The sequence below is a fragment of the Carica papaya genome, chromosome 3, assembly GCF_054855325.1.
Source record: "Carica papaya isolate Zhongbai chromosome 3, ASM5485532v1, whole genome shotgun sequence".
Lineage (NCBI taxonomy): Eukaryota > Viridiplantae > Streptophyta > Magnoliopsida > Brassicales > Caricaceae > Carica > Carica papaya.
Genome location: NC_142311.1, coordinates 25,646,956 through 25,663,495, shown reverse-complemented (window position 1 = coordinate 25,663,495; position 16,540 = coordinate 25,646,956). Strand labels below are relative to the sequence as shown.

The 16,540-nt window shown below is 35.0% G+C and overlaps 1 protein-coding gene across 3 annotated transcripts; it reads left to right on the top strand.

The window, feature by feature from the left end:
• Positions 1–395: 395 nt before the first annotated feature.
• LOC110807704 (Got1/Sft2-like vescicle transport protein family) lies at positions 396–15,547 on the top strand. 3 transcript variants are annotated; one of them, XM_088216330.1, is made up of 6 exons: positions 396–554; positions 1,798–1,882; positions 8,724–8,815; positions 8,929–9,009; positions 15,035–15,079; positions 15,271–15,547. In XM_088216330.1, exons 2-6 carry the CDS (start codon positions 1,855–1,857, stop codon positions 15,301–15,303), a joined length of 279 nt encoding a protein of 92 aa, XP_088072456.1. In that variant the 5' UTR covers positions 396–554; positions 1,798–1,854; the 3' UTR covers positions 15,304–15,547. The 3 variants fall into 3 exon arrangements, with proteins under 3 accessions (XP_088072456.1, XP_021888592.1, XP_088072457.1); XM_022032900.2 differs by having other exon boundaries at positions 397–554; positions 15,079–15,176; XM_088216331.1 differs by lacking the exon at positions 15,035–15,079 and having other exon boundaries at positions 397–554.
• Positions 15,548–16,540: the final 993 nt, after the last annotated feature.

The window sequence follows — 16,540 nt, the reverse complement described above, 5'->3', positions numbered from 1 at the left end:
TGTTGGAAGATAAGGTCAAATAACCAACATTATTTATAAAATGATTAAATTCTAAATTAATAGTGTTCTAACTATATTGTTAAGATAAAATTAGTTTTAAAGATATGTTTTTTTTTTATGCTTAAAAATATTTTTACTTTTTTTGTGTGTGCACATTTTATAGTTTTTCATTCTTGAATATATTTGTTTTTTTTTTTTAAATTTTAAATGTCTATGTTGTTATATACTTAAAAAGGTTTGAAAATCATTATGATGAAAAGAAAATTTGAAAACTAGTATTATACTTTAATAGTTTTTAGTTTTTAAATATTTATATTAAAAACCATATATTATTATGTAAATGTCTATCTAATAATCTAAAGGTTTGGTGGAAAGCATCGAAAAATTTAAGTTTAATTAAAATTTCAATCCAAGTAAAATTTTGTCTTACTAATTTTTATCACCCTCAACTGTTTGAGCTTGTTGGGCCTGGTACCAATTTACTGTCAATATGAAATAATATTTCTTTTCTTCTGGTAACGGCGGACAGAAACCCTCTTCAATTCCCTGTCGAGGCAAGTCTCCATCTCCGTTATTAAGTTTCTTTTACTTTTTTCTGTTCGTATTATTTCTTTCGGCTAGATTCCAATTCAGGTTTATGTCCATGGCTTCTCACAAGAAAATTGTTTTACAATCCATTAGTCCCCAGTAGAATCAGCACCAGCAGATGGTTTCTTGGTTTCAAGAGTTATTTTTCATTTTCTCGAGTGGAATTTGCGTCTGGCATTATGTGTCTTTCATTCATAAACATATTAATTTTTTTCACTTGAAATTGATGCTCGGTTGTTTCAGATTCGAGGGATGCTTAATTAAATCATTAATAATTCATTTATGACCTCGAAAACCTCTTTTTTAGTGAATAGGTTTTCTTTCGGCACTTAAATTGGAATAATGTAAGCTGCAATTGACAATTTTAGTTTGCTATGTTTATGGGGAAATAGTCTGAAGTTATCGTAAGTTAGGTTGCAATCGGAAATATAACTACTGAGTGACATGATCCATTTTTTATTTTTTAATTTTGTTGCTAAAGTTGTAAACTCATTTTATGTTTCATGTTACTTACAAATGAAAAACAGCTTGAATTGGACTAATATTCTGCTTTTGAACTCTTAAGGAAAGTATGCGAAATGATTACTAACACTGTTGATAGATGGAAATTGAAACTTGAATTGCTTATAGATACCAGTATATATGGTAAATATTGAAGTGAAAGCTTGTGGTCTTTAAATTCCCGTCTAATGAACCAAGGCTTTGCTTATTTATAGGATTTTCAGTTTAGTTAGCATCTGCTCATTTGTTATGTAAGATCTTATTCCACATGGATAAGAATGTCATTGGTGAAGCCGATTCTCACTGAGAATTTTTGTTTAAGCTGTTGGCTGGTGGTTTGGGTTAAAAATTTGCTTGCGTAGTTGTGTTTGGGCCAAGGCTATACAAATAGTATTGAAGCATTTGCCAACTTGTGTCACTGCATTGATGTAAGCTTGGATCTTGGTCCCGTGTTAATTGTAATTGTTGTTCGGCCTTAATGAGAAACCAAAAGAGTGAGAAAGATTGCGATACCTTACCCCGCATGGCCTAGAAATATGATTAATGGACCAATTGAAGGTTTCAGGTCAATCATAATATTTTCTTCTTGTGATAGCTTCTGATTTATTACTTTGTTGCCCATGGCAATAGTTACTTCTTCAAAATCTATTTTAAATTACTGTTGACTAATGCATAAGATATTCTTATTTAGCTTGCAATATATTGCAGTTTGTTAGAAGGTGCTACTTCTACTTTGATGAGCAGGCAGTGACTACCGTCATCAAGATGGCATATGAAATTAGTGAGCAAAAAAGTAAGCATTATTCGCAGTTTATAAGTATCTATTGCTAGGTTCCATGTGCATACATTTACTTTTTAGTCAATGTATGGTACAAGCTAATATTTTCTGCCATGCATAAGTTCACCCTCTTTATGCTTATTATGGCTTATAGGAAAAAAAAATAGCTAGTGTTATTTATAAATGTTGTTATCCGTGCATAAAAATAGTTGGCATATGTAGATAGTTGAGTGAAAAAGAATCCGCCCTTTGTTTGTCCTGGTTTCTATTTTGAATAAAAAAGAATATTTCTTGCTTGACCATATCAACTTAAATCATGCTAACTTCTGTGTGAATAAAAATTTTCAATGTTTCTTCTTAAAGGTTATGAAATTCTCCTGAGAATGGAATCAAACAAGGAAATGCTGTATCCTATAGTATAGGTTGCTATAATCAGATGTCTTTCATGTTTGGTCACCTGCACACGTAAATTAATTTTAATTTTTTCTTGTTTATAATTTTGTAACCTTAGATATTGCATGCCTTTTATCTGAATTTTCACCCACATTGATGTAACATATGTCTGCTTTTCTACATGCTGACACAGAGACACGATGTATTTTTTATGTGGGCAAACATTTTATGGTGGACAATGTAATTACATGACAGAATGTTATGATTATAATAACTAAAAATAATAGTTGCTTGTTGTTAGTGATTGTTCATCTATTTGTTATCATTAAGTACTATTTTTTTTTTAAAAAAGAAGTCATTAAGTACTACTTAAATTTCCTTTTCCATCCATGCATTCTTGTTTGTTTTTTGGAAGGTGACATTTTCTTTTTATGTATGATTGTTTAGCATGCATGTGAATTAGTGTGTGTGCATGTCTACACATGTGCCTAAATCTGAACACTAACATATATGTATTTGTAGAAAATATAGGAAAATAAATTTGTTTCTTTTCTGTTTTGCCTAGTGGAGAGAATCTCAGAATGGTTATAACCATTTCTGCAAGTCCTTCTCCCCATAAATTTGTTAGGAAGATTTGTTAGTAAGTTGTTATTTTTGTTGCTTTATTTTCTATAAATTATAGCACCACCAAGAATGAAATTAAGACAAGTAGAAGAAGATTTTCCATTCTTCAAACCTTCATAGTATCAGAGCAATTCTGATCCAGGAGAATCATCCCGATTGAGCCGCAGTCAAAAATGGCCTCAGGAAAACTACCGTCTTCTCCACCCGAAATTTCATCGGGCTCTTACTATCCTTCTCCTACCAGCCATGCTTGGTTGAACCATCCGCATCACTCCTCACTGGGTGTAAGCTGAATGGTAGCAATTACCTTCAGTAGTCATCGTCAATATTACTTTTCATCCAAGGCAAAGGTCGCAAAGAGTATCTCATCGGTGAACTCTTACCTCTACCGGCGAATGACCCAAATGCTTGAATATGGAAGATTGACAGCAATATGGTGATTTCGTGGCTCGTAAGCTCGATGATGCCGGACATCGCAAAAAATTTCCTTCTCTACGAGACTGCGCAGAAAATTTGAGAGATAGCTCGAGAACTCTACTCCAACAAGAAAAATACATCAGTTATTTTCGAAATCGAGTCCGCTCTTCACGAACTAAGACAAGGTGAGCTAAATGTAACTTAGTATTATAATCTTCTATCTCGCAGTTGGCAGCAATTGGACGCCTTCGGAGAAAGGAGGTGTAATTGTCCCGAGGACGTTAGAAATTTCCAGTCATTTGTGGAGGAGAAACGTATTTTCAAATTTCTGTTGGGTTTGAACAGCAACCTTGATGAAGTCCGAGGGCGGGTGCTTAGCATCAAACCATTACCTAGCATCTGCGAAGTCTTCTATGAGATTCAACAAGAAGAAAGCCGAAGAAGAGTGATGATGGGTGATGCGCAACTCACTCAATCTGTTGAAAACGCTTCCGTACTCTCGATGAGAACTCAGGACTCGAGGGGGAAGAAATGTCGGCCTTGGTGCAATCATTGCAAAAAGCCTGGTCATGTCCGCGACAAATGCTGGAAACTCTATGGAAAACAAGCCGACCAAAAGTCGCCCAGACCAGAAACCGACCACCATGGCAGTCACGCGTCCGCTGGAGAAGCCTCTCTAAGTTCTGTGTAGAGTAACCCCTTTAGCCCTAAGCAGCTGAAAGCACTTCAAAAAATTTTGACCCAAAAAAATTATCAACCTCCCATCAACGTATTAGTGGCACACAAATGTAAAATTCATGGTTTATCTGTGTGTTCAACAAAGCAGGTTTGGGTGGTTGATTCTGAAGCGTCGGATCATATGATTGGAGATGTGTCACTGTTCCAAAATTACAGCAAATCTGAAGAAAATATTTTGATAAAAATTGCTGATGAATCTATCTCCAAATTGGCTGGATGTGGCTCCGTAATTTTATCTCCAAATTTGACACTTCATTCAGTCTTTTATGTGCCAAAATTAAACTGTAATTTGTTATCAGGGAGCAAACTTTGTGGAGAGCAGAAATGTGTTACTAAATTTGTCTCTAATTTGTGTGAATTTTAGGACTTGAACTCGGGGAGGATGATTGACAATGATAGTATGATTTCAGGACTACACCTTCTTCAAGCAGACACTTTTAGGGGACAAATTCAAAATGCAGTATATGCAAATTCTATTTCTATAAGTCATTCAGATAATGACCAAAACGCAGTATGTGCAAATTCTATTTCTATAAGTCATTTCGAAATCTCTCTTGGGAAATATTTCACTGATCATGGCATTATTCACCAAAGTTCGTGTGCCCATATTTCACAACAAAATAGTATATCTGAAAGGAAAAACCGACACATCCTGGAGGTTGCTCACTCAATCATATTTACCACTCACATCCTAAAATTTCTTTGGGGAGAGGCTATACTTACTGCCACTTACTTGATAAATCGGATGTCTTCCCGTATTCTCAATTTCCAGTCACTATATAAATTACTCTCACAAACCTTTCCTGAATCCCATATCCTAAATAGCCTCTCAAAGTTTTTGGGTGTTCTGCATATGTTCATATTCACCCACATCTTCGAGGGAAACTTGATACACGGGCTGTAAAATGCATTTTTGTTAATTACTCTGCCCATCAGAAAGCATATAAGTGTTTAGTTACGGGTACACGTTGATTCTATAAAACCATTGATGTAACATTTTTTGAAAACCAACCATTTTATTCTACAACTGATATTCAGGGGGAGAACTTTACTCAGGAATATCAGTTGTGGAATATTAGCATACCTCCTCTCTATTCATCCCCCTGGAACCTGAACCTATCACCAATACTTCACCAAAAACCACACAGAAAGAACCTGAGCCAGTGTTAGGAACAGAAAACACATTTCCTGCAAATAATGAGTTACGTGTCTACACTAAAAGGAACAAAAACCAAAGAGGGAAGGCACCTGAATCAGACAAGCCTTGCCATGAATCTGTTCCGGCTCCAAGTACTCAGAAATTTACAGGTAATGAGATATCTATCCCTACTACTAATATTGACAATGAATTGCCTATAGATTGAGAAAAGGGACTCGAACATGTACCAAACATCCGATACAGGACTATATCTCATTTGGTAAGTTATCTTCAGAATATCATGCCTTTGTGTGCAGGCTAGATAGTAATTCACCAGAGCCAAAGTCTATTCATGAAGCTCTGGAAATACTGGAATGGAAAACTGCTATCCAAGAAAAGATTAGAGCACTTAAGAAAAATGAGACATGGGAGTTAACTAATCTGCTCACAGGAAAGCGTCAGGTTGGATGCAAGTAGGTCTTTACAACAAAATACAATCCTGATGTGAGTATAAATCGATACAAGGCTCGCCTAGTAGCAAAAAGCTTTACTCAGTCTTATAGGATAGACTATCAAGAAACATTTGCTCCAGTAGCCAAGTATAATACAATTTGGGTATCACAGTCACTTACTTCTAATCTTGATTGGCCACTGTGTCAGGTAGATGTAAAGAACACGTTTCTAAATGGTGACCTAGAAGAAGAAATATACATGGATATCCCATCAGGATTTGAACTAACTGATGATCCTCAAAAAGTGTACAGGCTCAAAAAGTCACTATATAGTCTGAAGCAATCTCCAAGAGCTTGGTTTGACAGGTTCACAAAAGTAGTAAAACAAGAAGGGTATGGACAATACTAATAAGATCATACACTTTTTGTTAAACACTACATCTTAGATAAAAAACTATCTTGATTGTCTATGTAGATGATATTATTTTGATAGGAGATCACATTGACGAAATTTAGAGACTTAAAGAATTCCTAGCTAAAAAGTTTGAAATTAAAAATCTTGTAATGATGAAATACTTTCTTGGTATGGAAGTAGCCTGCTCAAAAAGGGGAATTTCAGTATTACAACGAAAATATGTCCTTTATCTCCTGAAAGAGATCGGAATGCTTGGAAGTAAATCTGCTAACACACCTATGGATCCGACAGTAAAACTTAGATTCGACATCAATGATAAAAAGGTTGATAAAGAAAGATACCAAAGACTGATGGACAAACTCATCTATTTAGCACACACTATACTGGACATCAGTTTTGTAGTTAGTACAGTGAGTCAATTCATGAATCAACCAACTAAGAAGCACATGACAACTGTATATCGAATTCTGAGGTACTTAAAAATGACTCCAGGTTAAGGATTGTTCTTTCAGAAAACAGAAAAAAAAGGATATTGAAATCTTCACTGATGCTAATTGGCCAGGGTCAGTAACTGACAGCAGATCTACATAAGGATATTGTACCTATGTCTGGGGCAATCTAGTAACTTAGTGCAGTAAAAAACAGTCTGTTGTATCTTGTAGTAGTGCAGAATCTGAATTTCGAGCATTTGCTCTGGAATATGTGAATGAGTGTGGTTGAAAAGGATACTTTTAGAACTGAAAGTTTATGATGGTACCTCTATGAAAGTTTGGTGTGATAACTAATCAACTACTAGCATGGCCAAGAATCCAGTTCATCATGACCGAACCAAGCATGTAGAAATCGATTGACACTTTATCAAAGAAAAATTGGAAGATGGATCTATAACCCGTATGCATATCTCAACAAGTCAACAGGTTGCGGACATTTTAACAAAAGCTCTACCAAGAGGAACCTTTGATAATATTGTATCTAATCTATACTTAACATCTATGTAAACTAGATTGAGGGGGAGTGTAGAAAATATAGAAAAATAAATTTGTTTCTTTTCTGTTTTGCCTAGTGGAGAGAATCTCAGAATGGTTATAACTATTTTTGCAATTCCTTCTCCCCATAAATTTGTTAGGAAGTTGTTATTTTTGTTACTTTATTTTCCATAGATTGTAGTACCACCAAGAATGAAATTAAGACAAGTAGAAGAGGATTTTCCATTTTTCAAACCTTCAGTATTAAAAGTGAGTTTATAAATTCATCTAAAGATATTTAAATGCATTAGCAGTTAAACCTTTGCCTCTGTCCAAATTTTGATTATTTTAACTTTGCTAATTGAATTGAAATGATTGCATGATATGTGCTGATTACCAGCAGATTGTTCCATACTGAAAACTTTGTGGTAAACTGTTAGCTACTTTCTGTATATGACTTTGTAAAAAAGCACTGTTGTTATTTGCATCTGATTGGTACCTGTTCAATGTATATCTTCCTTTTTTTTGTCTTCTCAAAAAACTAGAGTGGTTTTATCATAGAGCCATGAAAGCTAGGAGGGAGCAGTAAGAAAAATAAATTCGAGACATGATAGAGTTTATCAGTTATTGGTTATTATATGGCTTGAAATTAGATATAAAATTTGCACTATGTTTGGGTAAAAATTGGTGCTGGAATAAAGATGAAAGGAAAGAAAAGAAAAAAAATGGCTTTTGAAATAGAAGTGTTTCAGTTGTTTGAATAACTAAAAAATGAAAAACTAAAGTAAGAATTATTATAATATTTTGTTTGATTTAGCTTGTGAAGGGAAGGAAATGATTGTTTGTAAGAAAGTAGTCAATAATATCTTTATTAATAGAATGGCAAATGAGATTAAAATATTAAATTTCTCTTTAAATTTTTTAAGGCCTTTTTTTTCTCTTAATTTTCTTCTAATTTAGTGGAATGGAAGACTTAGAATTTTAAAGGAAATGAATGATATTGAGCATCCCTTTCCATTACTAATTATTAGTGTTTTATCTGTGGCAAGAAGTTCCCTTCCTAATCTTTTTGGAAGTTGAGAAGCAAGAGAAATGTGGATGATATTTTTTCTAAGAAAGATAGCTTCTCATTGATACTTTTGTACTGGGGGCTTTGTCATTTTCTGGAAGAATGGAATGACGTAAGGATGAGAACAGGGCATCTTTTCTGTAGTCTGTCTGCTTCTTTCCCATGCTCATGAATTTCTTGTTCTTGAAATGAATTGTATTTTTCAGTTTTCTACAAAAGAATGCTGATTGGATCAGTAGACTGTCAAACAGATAGAATACATTACCTTACATTTGACTGACCCTTAAAAGACAATCAGGGTTCAAGACCAGAGTGATTTGCTATTATATCCTAGTTGCCTGGGGGATGAGGAAAATGTAGTAAAACTTTTTTGATAGAAAATAATAGTTACTATTCATGAGAAGCGGGTTTCTGTCTGTATACAAGGTGTATAGGATGAACGAAAAATTTGAAATAATGCATGGTTTTCATCTTTTTTCATGGTACTGATGCATTTGCCAACAACTCTTTTTTGATGGTTGGGCTAAATTTTGGTCAATAGAGTATCAGATTCACTTGTCTTTTCTTTTGTTTCCTATGATAAATTTGCAATAAATTGAACTGAAATTTGGCTTTTAACTTTGAAAATTTGATTTTGATATGCAGAGATAGGATTTGGCCTCCTTGGTTTTGGTTTCTTTTTCTCAATTCTAGGTGTAATTCTTTTCTTTGACAGGGGTCTGCTTGCTCTTGGGAATGTAAGGTTTTTTTCCCTTTTGTTTAAACTCTTATAGAACTTTGTATTACTCTTTCCTGATATAACATTTTGCAAACAAAGTTGTAACATTATTTATGCCTATCCTGTAATCAGATATTCTGCTTGACTGCTGTGGCAATTTTGCTTGGTTGGCAGTCTACTTGGACACTTTTTACTAGCAGAAAAAATTACAAGGTATTATATGAGTTAGATTATACAATGCTGAAGCCACAAAGACACTCATTCTCTTAAAGACTTCTCTTCTTTTTTAAATTTCCTCTTTACTTGAGCTTCTCAGGGACAAAAATGCTTTACTTGAGAGATCTACTTCACATTTGGAATTGAACAAAAACGAGTATTTTTGTTAGATAGTCTATGGGAAATTTGGAAGTACATCAAAAATTGCTGTCTGATTTGGCAAACAAAAATCGAGTATGTTATAAATAATTTATTAATCAGTTGAATATTTAGGAATTAAAATAAGTTACGAATTAGTTAGTTTATTAGATCTTATCAGATTCAGGTGCTTCAAAGCTTAGAGATACAAGCAACGGAATGGAAAGTAGCTTTATGCTTGTTTCAATACATGAGGGAACATTGGACTCTTCATAACACCATACTCTATATAAGCTAACACATGGTCATTGAAGAAAACAAGGAGAAAAAGTTTGTGTGACGAGGAAAAATCCTATAATTTTCTTCAATCTTACATGGGTACAAATATGCCAAATATATAGGCATTTGGCCAAGACAAAAAACAGTTAAAAGATGCTAACAAAAAGTTAAAGAGTTAGTGGAGAGAACACCCAGCTGTCTTAACAATACCAGCTGTCCCTAATGTAAGTATACATGTATATATACATTCCTACATATGAACATTCTACACTCCCCCTCAATTTAGGTTACATAAATGTTAAGTAACCCTAGATTGGATATAAGATTATTGAACTCCCTTTTTAGTAGTGCCTTGGTGAGTATGTCAGCTGTTTATTGACTAGTCGGGATGTATAGGAGTGACACATTTGGACTTTCAATTTTTTCTCTGATGAAGTGATGATCAATCTCAACATGTTTAGTTCTGTCATGGTGCACAAAGTTCTTGGCCATGCTAATAGTTGATTGCTTGTCACACCAAATCCTCATTGCAATAGGAGCAGAAAATCTTAGTTCTAGTAGAATCTTTTTAAGCCATACTCCCTCACATATTCCATGTGTAAGTGATCGTAATTTAGCTTCAACGCTGCTTCTTGATACAACAGATTGCTTCTTACTACGCCAAGTGACTAAATTACCCCAAATATAAGAGCAGTAACCAGATGTGGATCTTCTATCTGTCACAGATTCAGCCCAATCAGCATCAGTATAGATCTCAATATCTTTGACCATATTCTTTTGAAAGAATAATTCTTGTCCAGGTGTCATCTTTAGATACCTCAGAATACGATAAACAACCCACATGTATTTTTCAGTAGGTTGAGACATGAACTGACTCACAATAATAATAGCGAAACAGATGTCAGGTCTTGTATGAGCCAAGTAGATAAGTTTGCCTACAAACCTTTGATACATTTCTTTATCAACAGACATTGTCACTTTTGAAACCAAGTTTAGTGTTTGTTTCCATAGGAGTCTCAGCAGGTTTACAACCAAGTATGCCTGTTTCATTTAGGAGATCTAAGATGTACTTTCGTTGAGATATAGAAATTTCTTTTTTGGATCTGTCAATTTCCATTTCAAGGAAATACTTGAGCAACCCAAGGTTTTTGATTTCAAATTCTCTAATTAGAAAGTCTTTCAGTTTCTGAATTTTTTCACTGTGATCACGTGTAAGGATAATATCATCCACATAAATAATTAATATAGCTCTTCTCCCTGTGATACAATGCTTGACAAACAGGGTATGATCGGATTGACATTGCTGATATCTCATATGTTTTACTGCCCTGGGGAATCTGTCAAATCAAGCCATTGGAGACTGTTTGAGGTCATACAGTGCCTTCTTTAATTTAGATACCTTTTGAGGATTCATTTTGAGTCCAGGTGGGACTTCCACGTACACTTCTTCATCTAGGTCACCATTAAGGAAAATGTTTTTTACATCAAGTTGATAGAGAGGATAATCAACATTAGATGCTAAAGAGAATAATACCCGAATTGTGTTGTGCTTGGCAACATGAGCATATGTTTTTTGATAGTCGATGCTATATGATTGGGTAAATTCTTTAGCAACAAGTCGAGTTTTGTAGCGGCTTATACTATCATCAAGATTGTACTTGGTGGTGAAGATCCACTTGCATCCAACAGGAGCATTCCCTAAAGGTAGATCAGATAATTTCCATGTTCCATTTTTCTCAAGGGCTGAAATTTCTTATTGGATAGCATCATTCCATTTAGGAATCTTGAGAGCTTCATGAACTGTTCTTGATTTAGAAGGGATGCTATCAAAGTTGCTCACAAGTGCATGATACTTCGAAGACAGCTTGCCATAAGAGACACAATCCTGTATGAGATGCATAGTACAAGAACGAACCCCCTTTCGTAATGCAATAGGTAAACCAATATCATCAGTAGAGTCAGAAATCTCATTATTTGTGTTATTTTAGGTGCTTAGTTCAGGAGTTGAGTCATGGCAGAGTATCGATGGTTCAGGTACTTTATCTTTACCTTGAGTTTTGTTTATCGTTGTATAGACATGCAACTCACTAACTACAGGTAATGTGTTATCAGTCTCTGTGATAGGTTCAAGTTCTCTGATGGTTTCAGGAAGATGATCTTTTTCTGAAGTTGTCAACGGATGATCTTTTTCTGAAGTTGTCAATGGAGTTTGTAGAGGAGGGATATTCACATCCCACAATTGATATTCCTGAGTTCCAGATGTTTCCCCCCTGAATATCAAGAGTGGGATAAAATGGTTGGTTTTCAAAAAAAGTAACATGCATAGTATTATAGAACCGACGGGTTATCGGACAAAAATATTTGTAACCTTTTTGAGAATTGGAATACCCGACAAAAACATATTTAAGGGCTTTAGGATCCCTCTGAGGTGACCGTGAATGTAAACATAGACAGAATAACCAAAGGCTTTAAACGGAATTGTGTGAAGGATGTGCGATGTTGGGAAGGTTTGAAGTAGTGAATCATAAGATGTTTTAAACTTAAGGATACGGGAGGACATTCTGTTGATCAGGTATGTGGCTGTGAGGATAACCTCTCCTCAAAGGTATTTAGGGACATTTGTGGTAAACATGAGAGAGCGGGACACTTCAAGAATGTGCCTATTTTTCCTTTCGGCTACACCATTTTGTTGAGGAGTGTAGGGACAAGAACTTTGATGGACAATACCTTGACAAGAAAGGAATTTGCCTAGGTTGGATGCAAAATATTCACATGCATTATCTGTTTTCAACACTTGTATTTTTGTTTGAAATTGGGTTTGAATCATAGTGTTGAATTTTTAAAAGATTTCACCAATCTCAGATTTTTCTTTCATCAGATAGACCCAGGTTATTATAGTGTGATCATCAATAAAGGAGATAAACCATTTTGTGACAGTAATATTTTTTACCCATACCGGTCCCCATATATCACTATGAATTAATGTAAAGGGTTTTGAGGGTTTGTAAGCAATACTGGGATATGAATTGCGAGTATGTTTAGACAATTGACATATTTCAAATTGAAATGAATTTAGATTTTTATTTTTGAATAAAGCAGGAAATAGTTGTTTTAAGTACATATAATTTGGATGTCCTAATCTATAATGCCATAACATAATAGATTCATCAATATTAGAAGATCCTACAGATACTGAATTAGCACATACTGCACTTGAAGTTTATCTATTAGGAGGTGAGATTTTGACTGGTAGAAGATAAAGTTCTGAGTCCTTAGCACTGTTAATCATTGTGCTAGTGGTCAAGTCCTGAAAAACAAAAGAATCACTGTCAAATTTAACAACACAGTTCAAGTCGTTACGTAATTTACTTACAGACAGCAGATTGCAGTCTAGATTAGGCACATAAAGAACGGACTGTAATATCAAATTTGGTGATATAATGGTTGAGCTAACTCCTGCAACTCTAGAACTTGTTCCATCAACAATTCTGATTAATGAGATTTCGTTATATTCACTGTACTAATGAAGGAGTGTAATGTCTCCGGTCATATGATCAGATGCTCCTGAATTAATAATTTACATTTGCTTTTTCATAGAGTAAGCAGATAAATTGAGTAAGCAATTACTTCTTTGAGCAAGGAAGCACTACCGAGAATATCCTTTAGAGAAAACATTTGCATGAGCCTCTAATTAGGTTGGATTGAAAGGAGAGCTCTCGGTAGTACTGGCTGCAGGGGATAATTCTTTTGAAATTACCATATTGCTCTAAGTGTTATTTTTGTAATTTTTCCTATCTGCTGGCTTGTCATGTAATTTCCAGCATTTATCCCTAATATGACTCGGGTTTTTGCAATAATCACATCAGGGTCTCCCTTTTTTTCCTCCAGCTTCAGAAGTACGCCCGACGAAAGTAGAGGCGTGCTCGTGATTTAGGGCACCAGGCTGAGGTTCACTGAGCAGCGGCCTCTAAGCAGCAAGGGTAGAAGTTGTGTCTATAGGGTTCGTATCATAGTAAAAATCACTCAGCATGATCTTCTTTGTATTCTTTTCTCGACGGACTTCAGAGAAAGCTTATCTGAGATTTGGCAGCGGCTTTGTACCCAGAACGCAACCACGAACCTTATCCAAGTTTTTGTTGAGTCCCATAAAAAATTTGAAGACCCTTTTGTGTTCAGTGTGAGTTTTGAAGAGTTTCGAGTCTTCGGAACAATTTCACGGGTGTTCCTCGAAGACGTCAAGTTGCTGCCAGTGCCGAGAGAGTGCATTGTATTACTGTGTTACAGTGAGCTCCCATGGTCGCAAGTCCTGCAACTGAGTCTCGATTTCGAAGGTGGCAGAGGTATTGTCTCGGCTGGAGTAAAGCTTGCGTGCGGCCACCCATATGTCGTGTGCGATTTCATACAGCAAAATTTTTTGTCCAATGTTTGTCGTCATTGAGTTGACTAACCAAGACATTACCAGATTGTTTTTGGCCTTCCATGAACGGGCACTTGGATCATCCGTTGGTGGTTGAATAGCTTCTCCCGTAAGGTATTTATCCCTGCTCTTCCCTCTGATGAACATGAGAGCGGACGAAGACCATTGGAGATAATTACTCCCATTCAGTCTGTGTCCAGTGACAAATAAAGGTGTCTGGTCAATGTGAGAATGGTTGATAGGTATTGAATTGAAGGAACCTGAGACATGATCAATGTGAGAGGAGTTTTGCTCATCCATGGCCATTTCGGCTTGAGTTGGATGATGAAAGATTTTGGATATGAGTTACCACTCTGATACCATGAAGAAAACAAGGAGAGAGTTTGTGTGACGAGTAAAAATCCTCTAATTTTTTTTAATCTTACATGGGTACAAATGTGCCAAATATATTGGCCTTTGGTCAAGACAAAAGACGGTTAAAAGATGCTAACAAAAACTAAAAAATTAGTGGAGAGAGCACCCAGCTGTCCTAACAATACTCGTTGTCCTAACAATACCAACTATCCCTAATGTAAATATACATGTATATATACATTTCTACATATGAACATTCTAGTTTTCTTTTAAATAAATAACAAGAGTGCTTTATCCTTGAGAAATTTTAGTAACATTTGGCATGTGGTTGAGTTGGAGATTCCTAAGTTGCATTCATATAGTTTTAAGATGCTGAGTGTTGGCTTTGAAAAACAAGGGAAAAAATGTTGGGGAGTGTCCAAGAAACTTTTTTCAACTTCAAATGGATAGCATCTTTCTCTATGGAATTGATGCTGCTCAGTTTCCTCATGCCTAACTTTAACAAGAACACTGTAAAACTTGTGCAAAATTTATTTCCCCATTCAATTTCAAATGACTTATTTCTTTTTTCTTTGTGGATTTATCAGTGTTAATAGTTCATTGTTCGTTAAAGCCATTTTTTCTCCCTTATTGGCTATGCAATTTCTATGTTATATCCTATTCTTTCATGATAGTTTTGAATTGTCTCCGTCTATTATTGTTTTATGATACTCCTTTCTTTCGGGCTGGAGTTAAAGGCTTTCATATAGTTTATAAGAAGTACTTTTCCCTTGTTTTAATTCTGTCAATCTAAAGACAGAATTGCATGACAGTACAATGATTTGACATGAGCAGATCTGGAACAAAGCAGGCATTACATTTGATTTTTTCTTCTGCAGGGTACTGTTTCTTTCCTATTTGGCCTCTTTTTCATTTTTGTTCGTTGGCCAGTAGTTGGAATAATCTTTGAAGTTTATGGTTGCGTTGTCCTATTTGGGTTAGTTTATAATTTTAGTGATAAATTCTTAGCTAGATAATTAACTTTATGCTTTCAAATTCTGTTTCCTAATTGGATTGACATTTTGTTGCAGTGGCTTTTGGCCTTCTGTCAAGATGTTTCTTAATCAGATTCCATTTGTTGGGTGGATTATACGATACCTGTAATGGTAAGTTAATTTATGTTCTTTTTGTTAATGTGGATAGAACTGATAAATGAAAGTATGATGAAAATAGGAAGCATTTAATTTATAGTTGTAAACATGAAATCTGGTTCTTATTTTGGAAGAAGATTCTTGACCTAAATCATTTATGACGTTGTAAAGCACGAAGGCACGTATAGTATAATGGATATTTGTTGTTTTCTTGACACCCTATTTTTCATACATCCAATGAATTCGACAGCTTGTTGAGATGCAGCCATAAATTTGTTTTTTAATGCATTTGCTGGTGAAAAATAGCTAATTGCTTATATCTGCCGTTGTTGATCAGTATTTAACTAAAGGAGAAAAAGGGTAGTCAAACCAGAGACATGGAAGGAAAATATTGGTCTTATTATTCTTCCTAGTATACATGTTCCCAATATGGATATATATATATATATGTATATATATGTATACATGAGGAAGCTAGGTTTATGTAACAGCCGGATCTGAAAATTTAGTTCAGGATAATTTAATATATATAAAATAGTAAATTAAAATAATTTTAATTTTAATTTTTTTAAAAAATTAGATTTTAAGATATATTTGAAAATATTTTCAAAAATAAGAAATAAATTAGAAATAAAAAAATTTAAAACGAAATTTAGAAAATTGGAGTAAAAATGAGATTAATAAAATTTTGACCACATGGACTGCCACGACAGTAGCACGGTTGATCTTTGTGCGCAGTGTGGCGGACACGTGGACACGCGGGAGGCTCTGCAGGCGATTCGCATACCAGCAGATCTAACTGTGCAGATCGCATCCTGCTTGCATGGACAACTCAGATCCATTTCTTCTTCAGGCGTGATCGAACGGTTGGATTTGATTAGATCATGCGGTTCAGATTAATTCTCCAAACAAGAATGATCCAACGGCTGAATATGAGCCACATCTCTTCGAATGGAAGACCTAACTTTAATAAAAAGGAGTATTTAAACTCATTTTCATAGGAAACTCTAACTCTAGCCGCTAGAGAGAAGATCATATAAGAAGAAGAAGGGCAGCCGAAAATCGAACCAGTCGCCGGAGAAAAAGACCGGCCATCGTTGCCGCTGCACCAGAGCCACCGCCAACACCGAAAAGGTAAAATCTTTTTCCTTTTTCGTTTGAAATTGAATTTCGAACCTCTTCACACCCATATCGAATCCAAAAGGCCAAA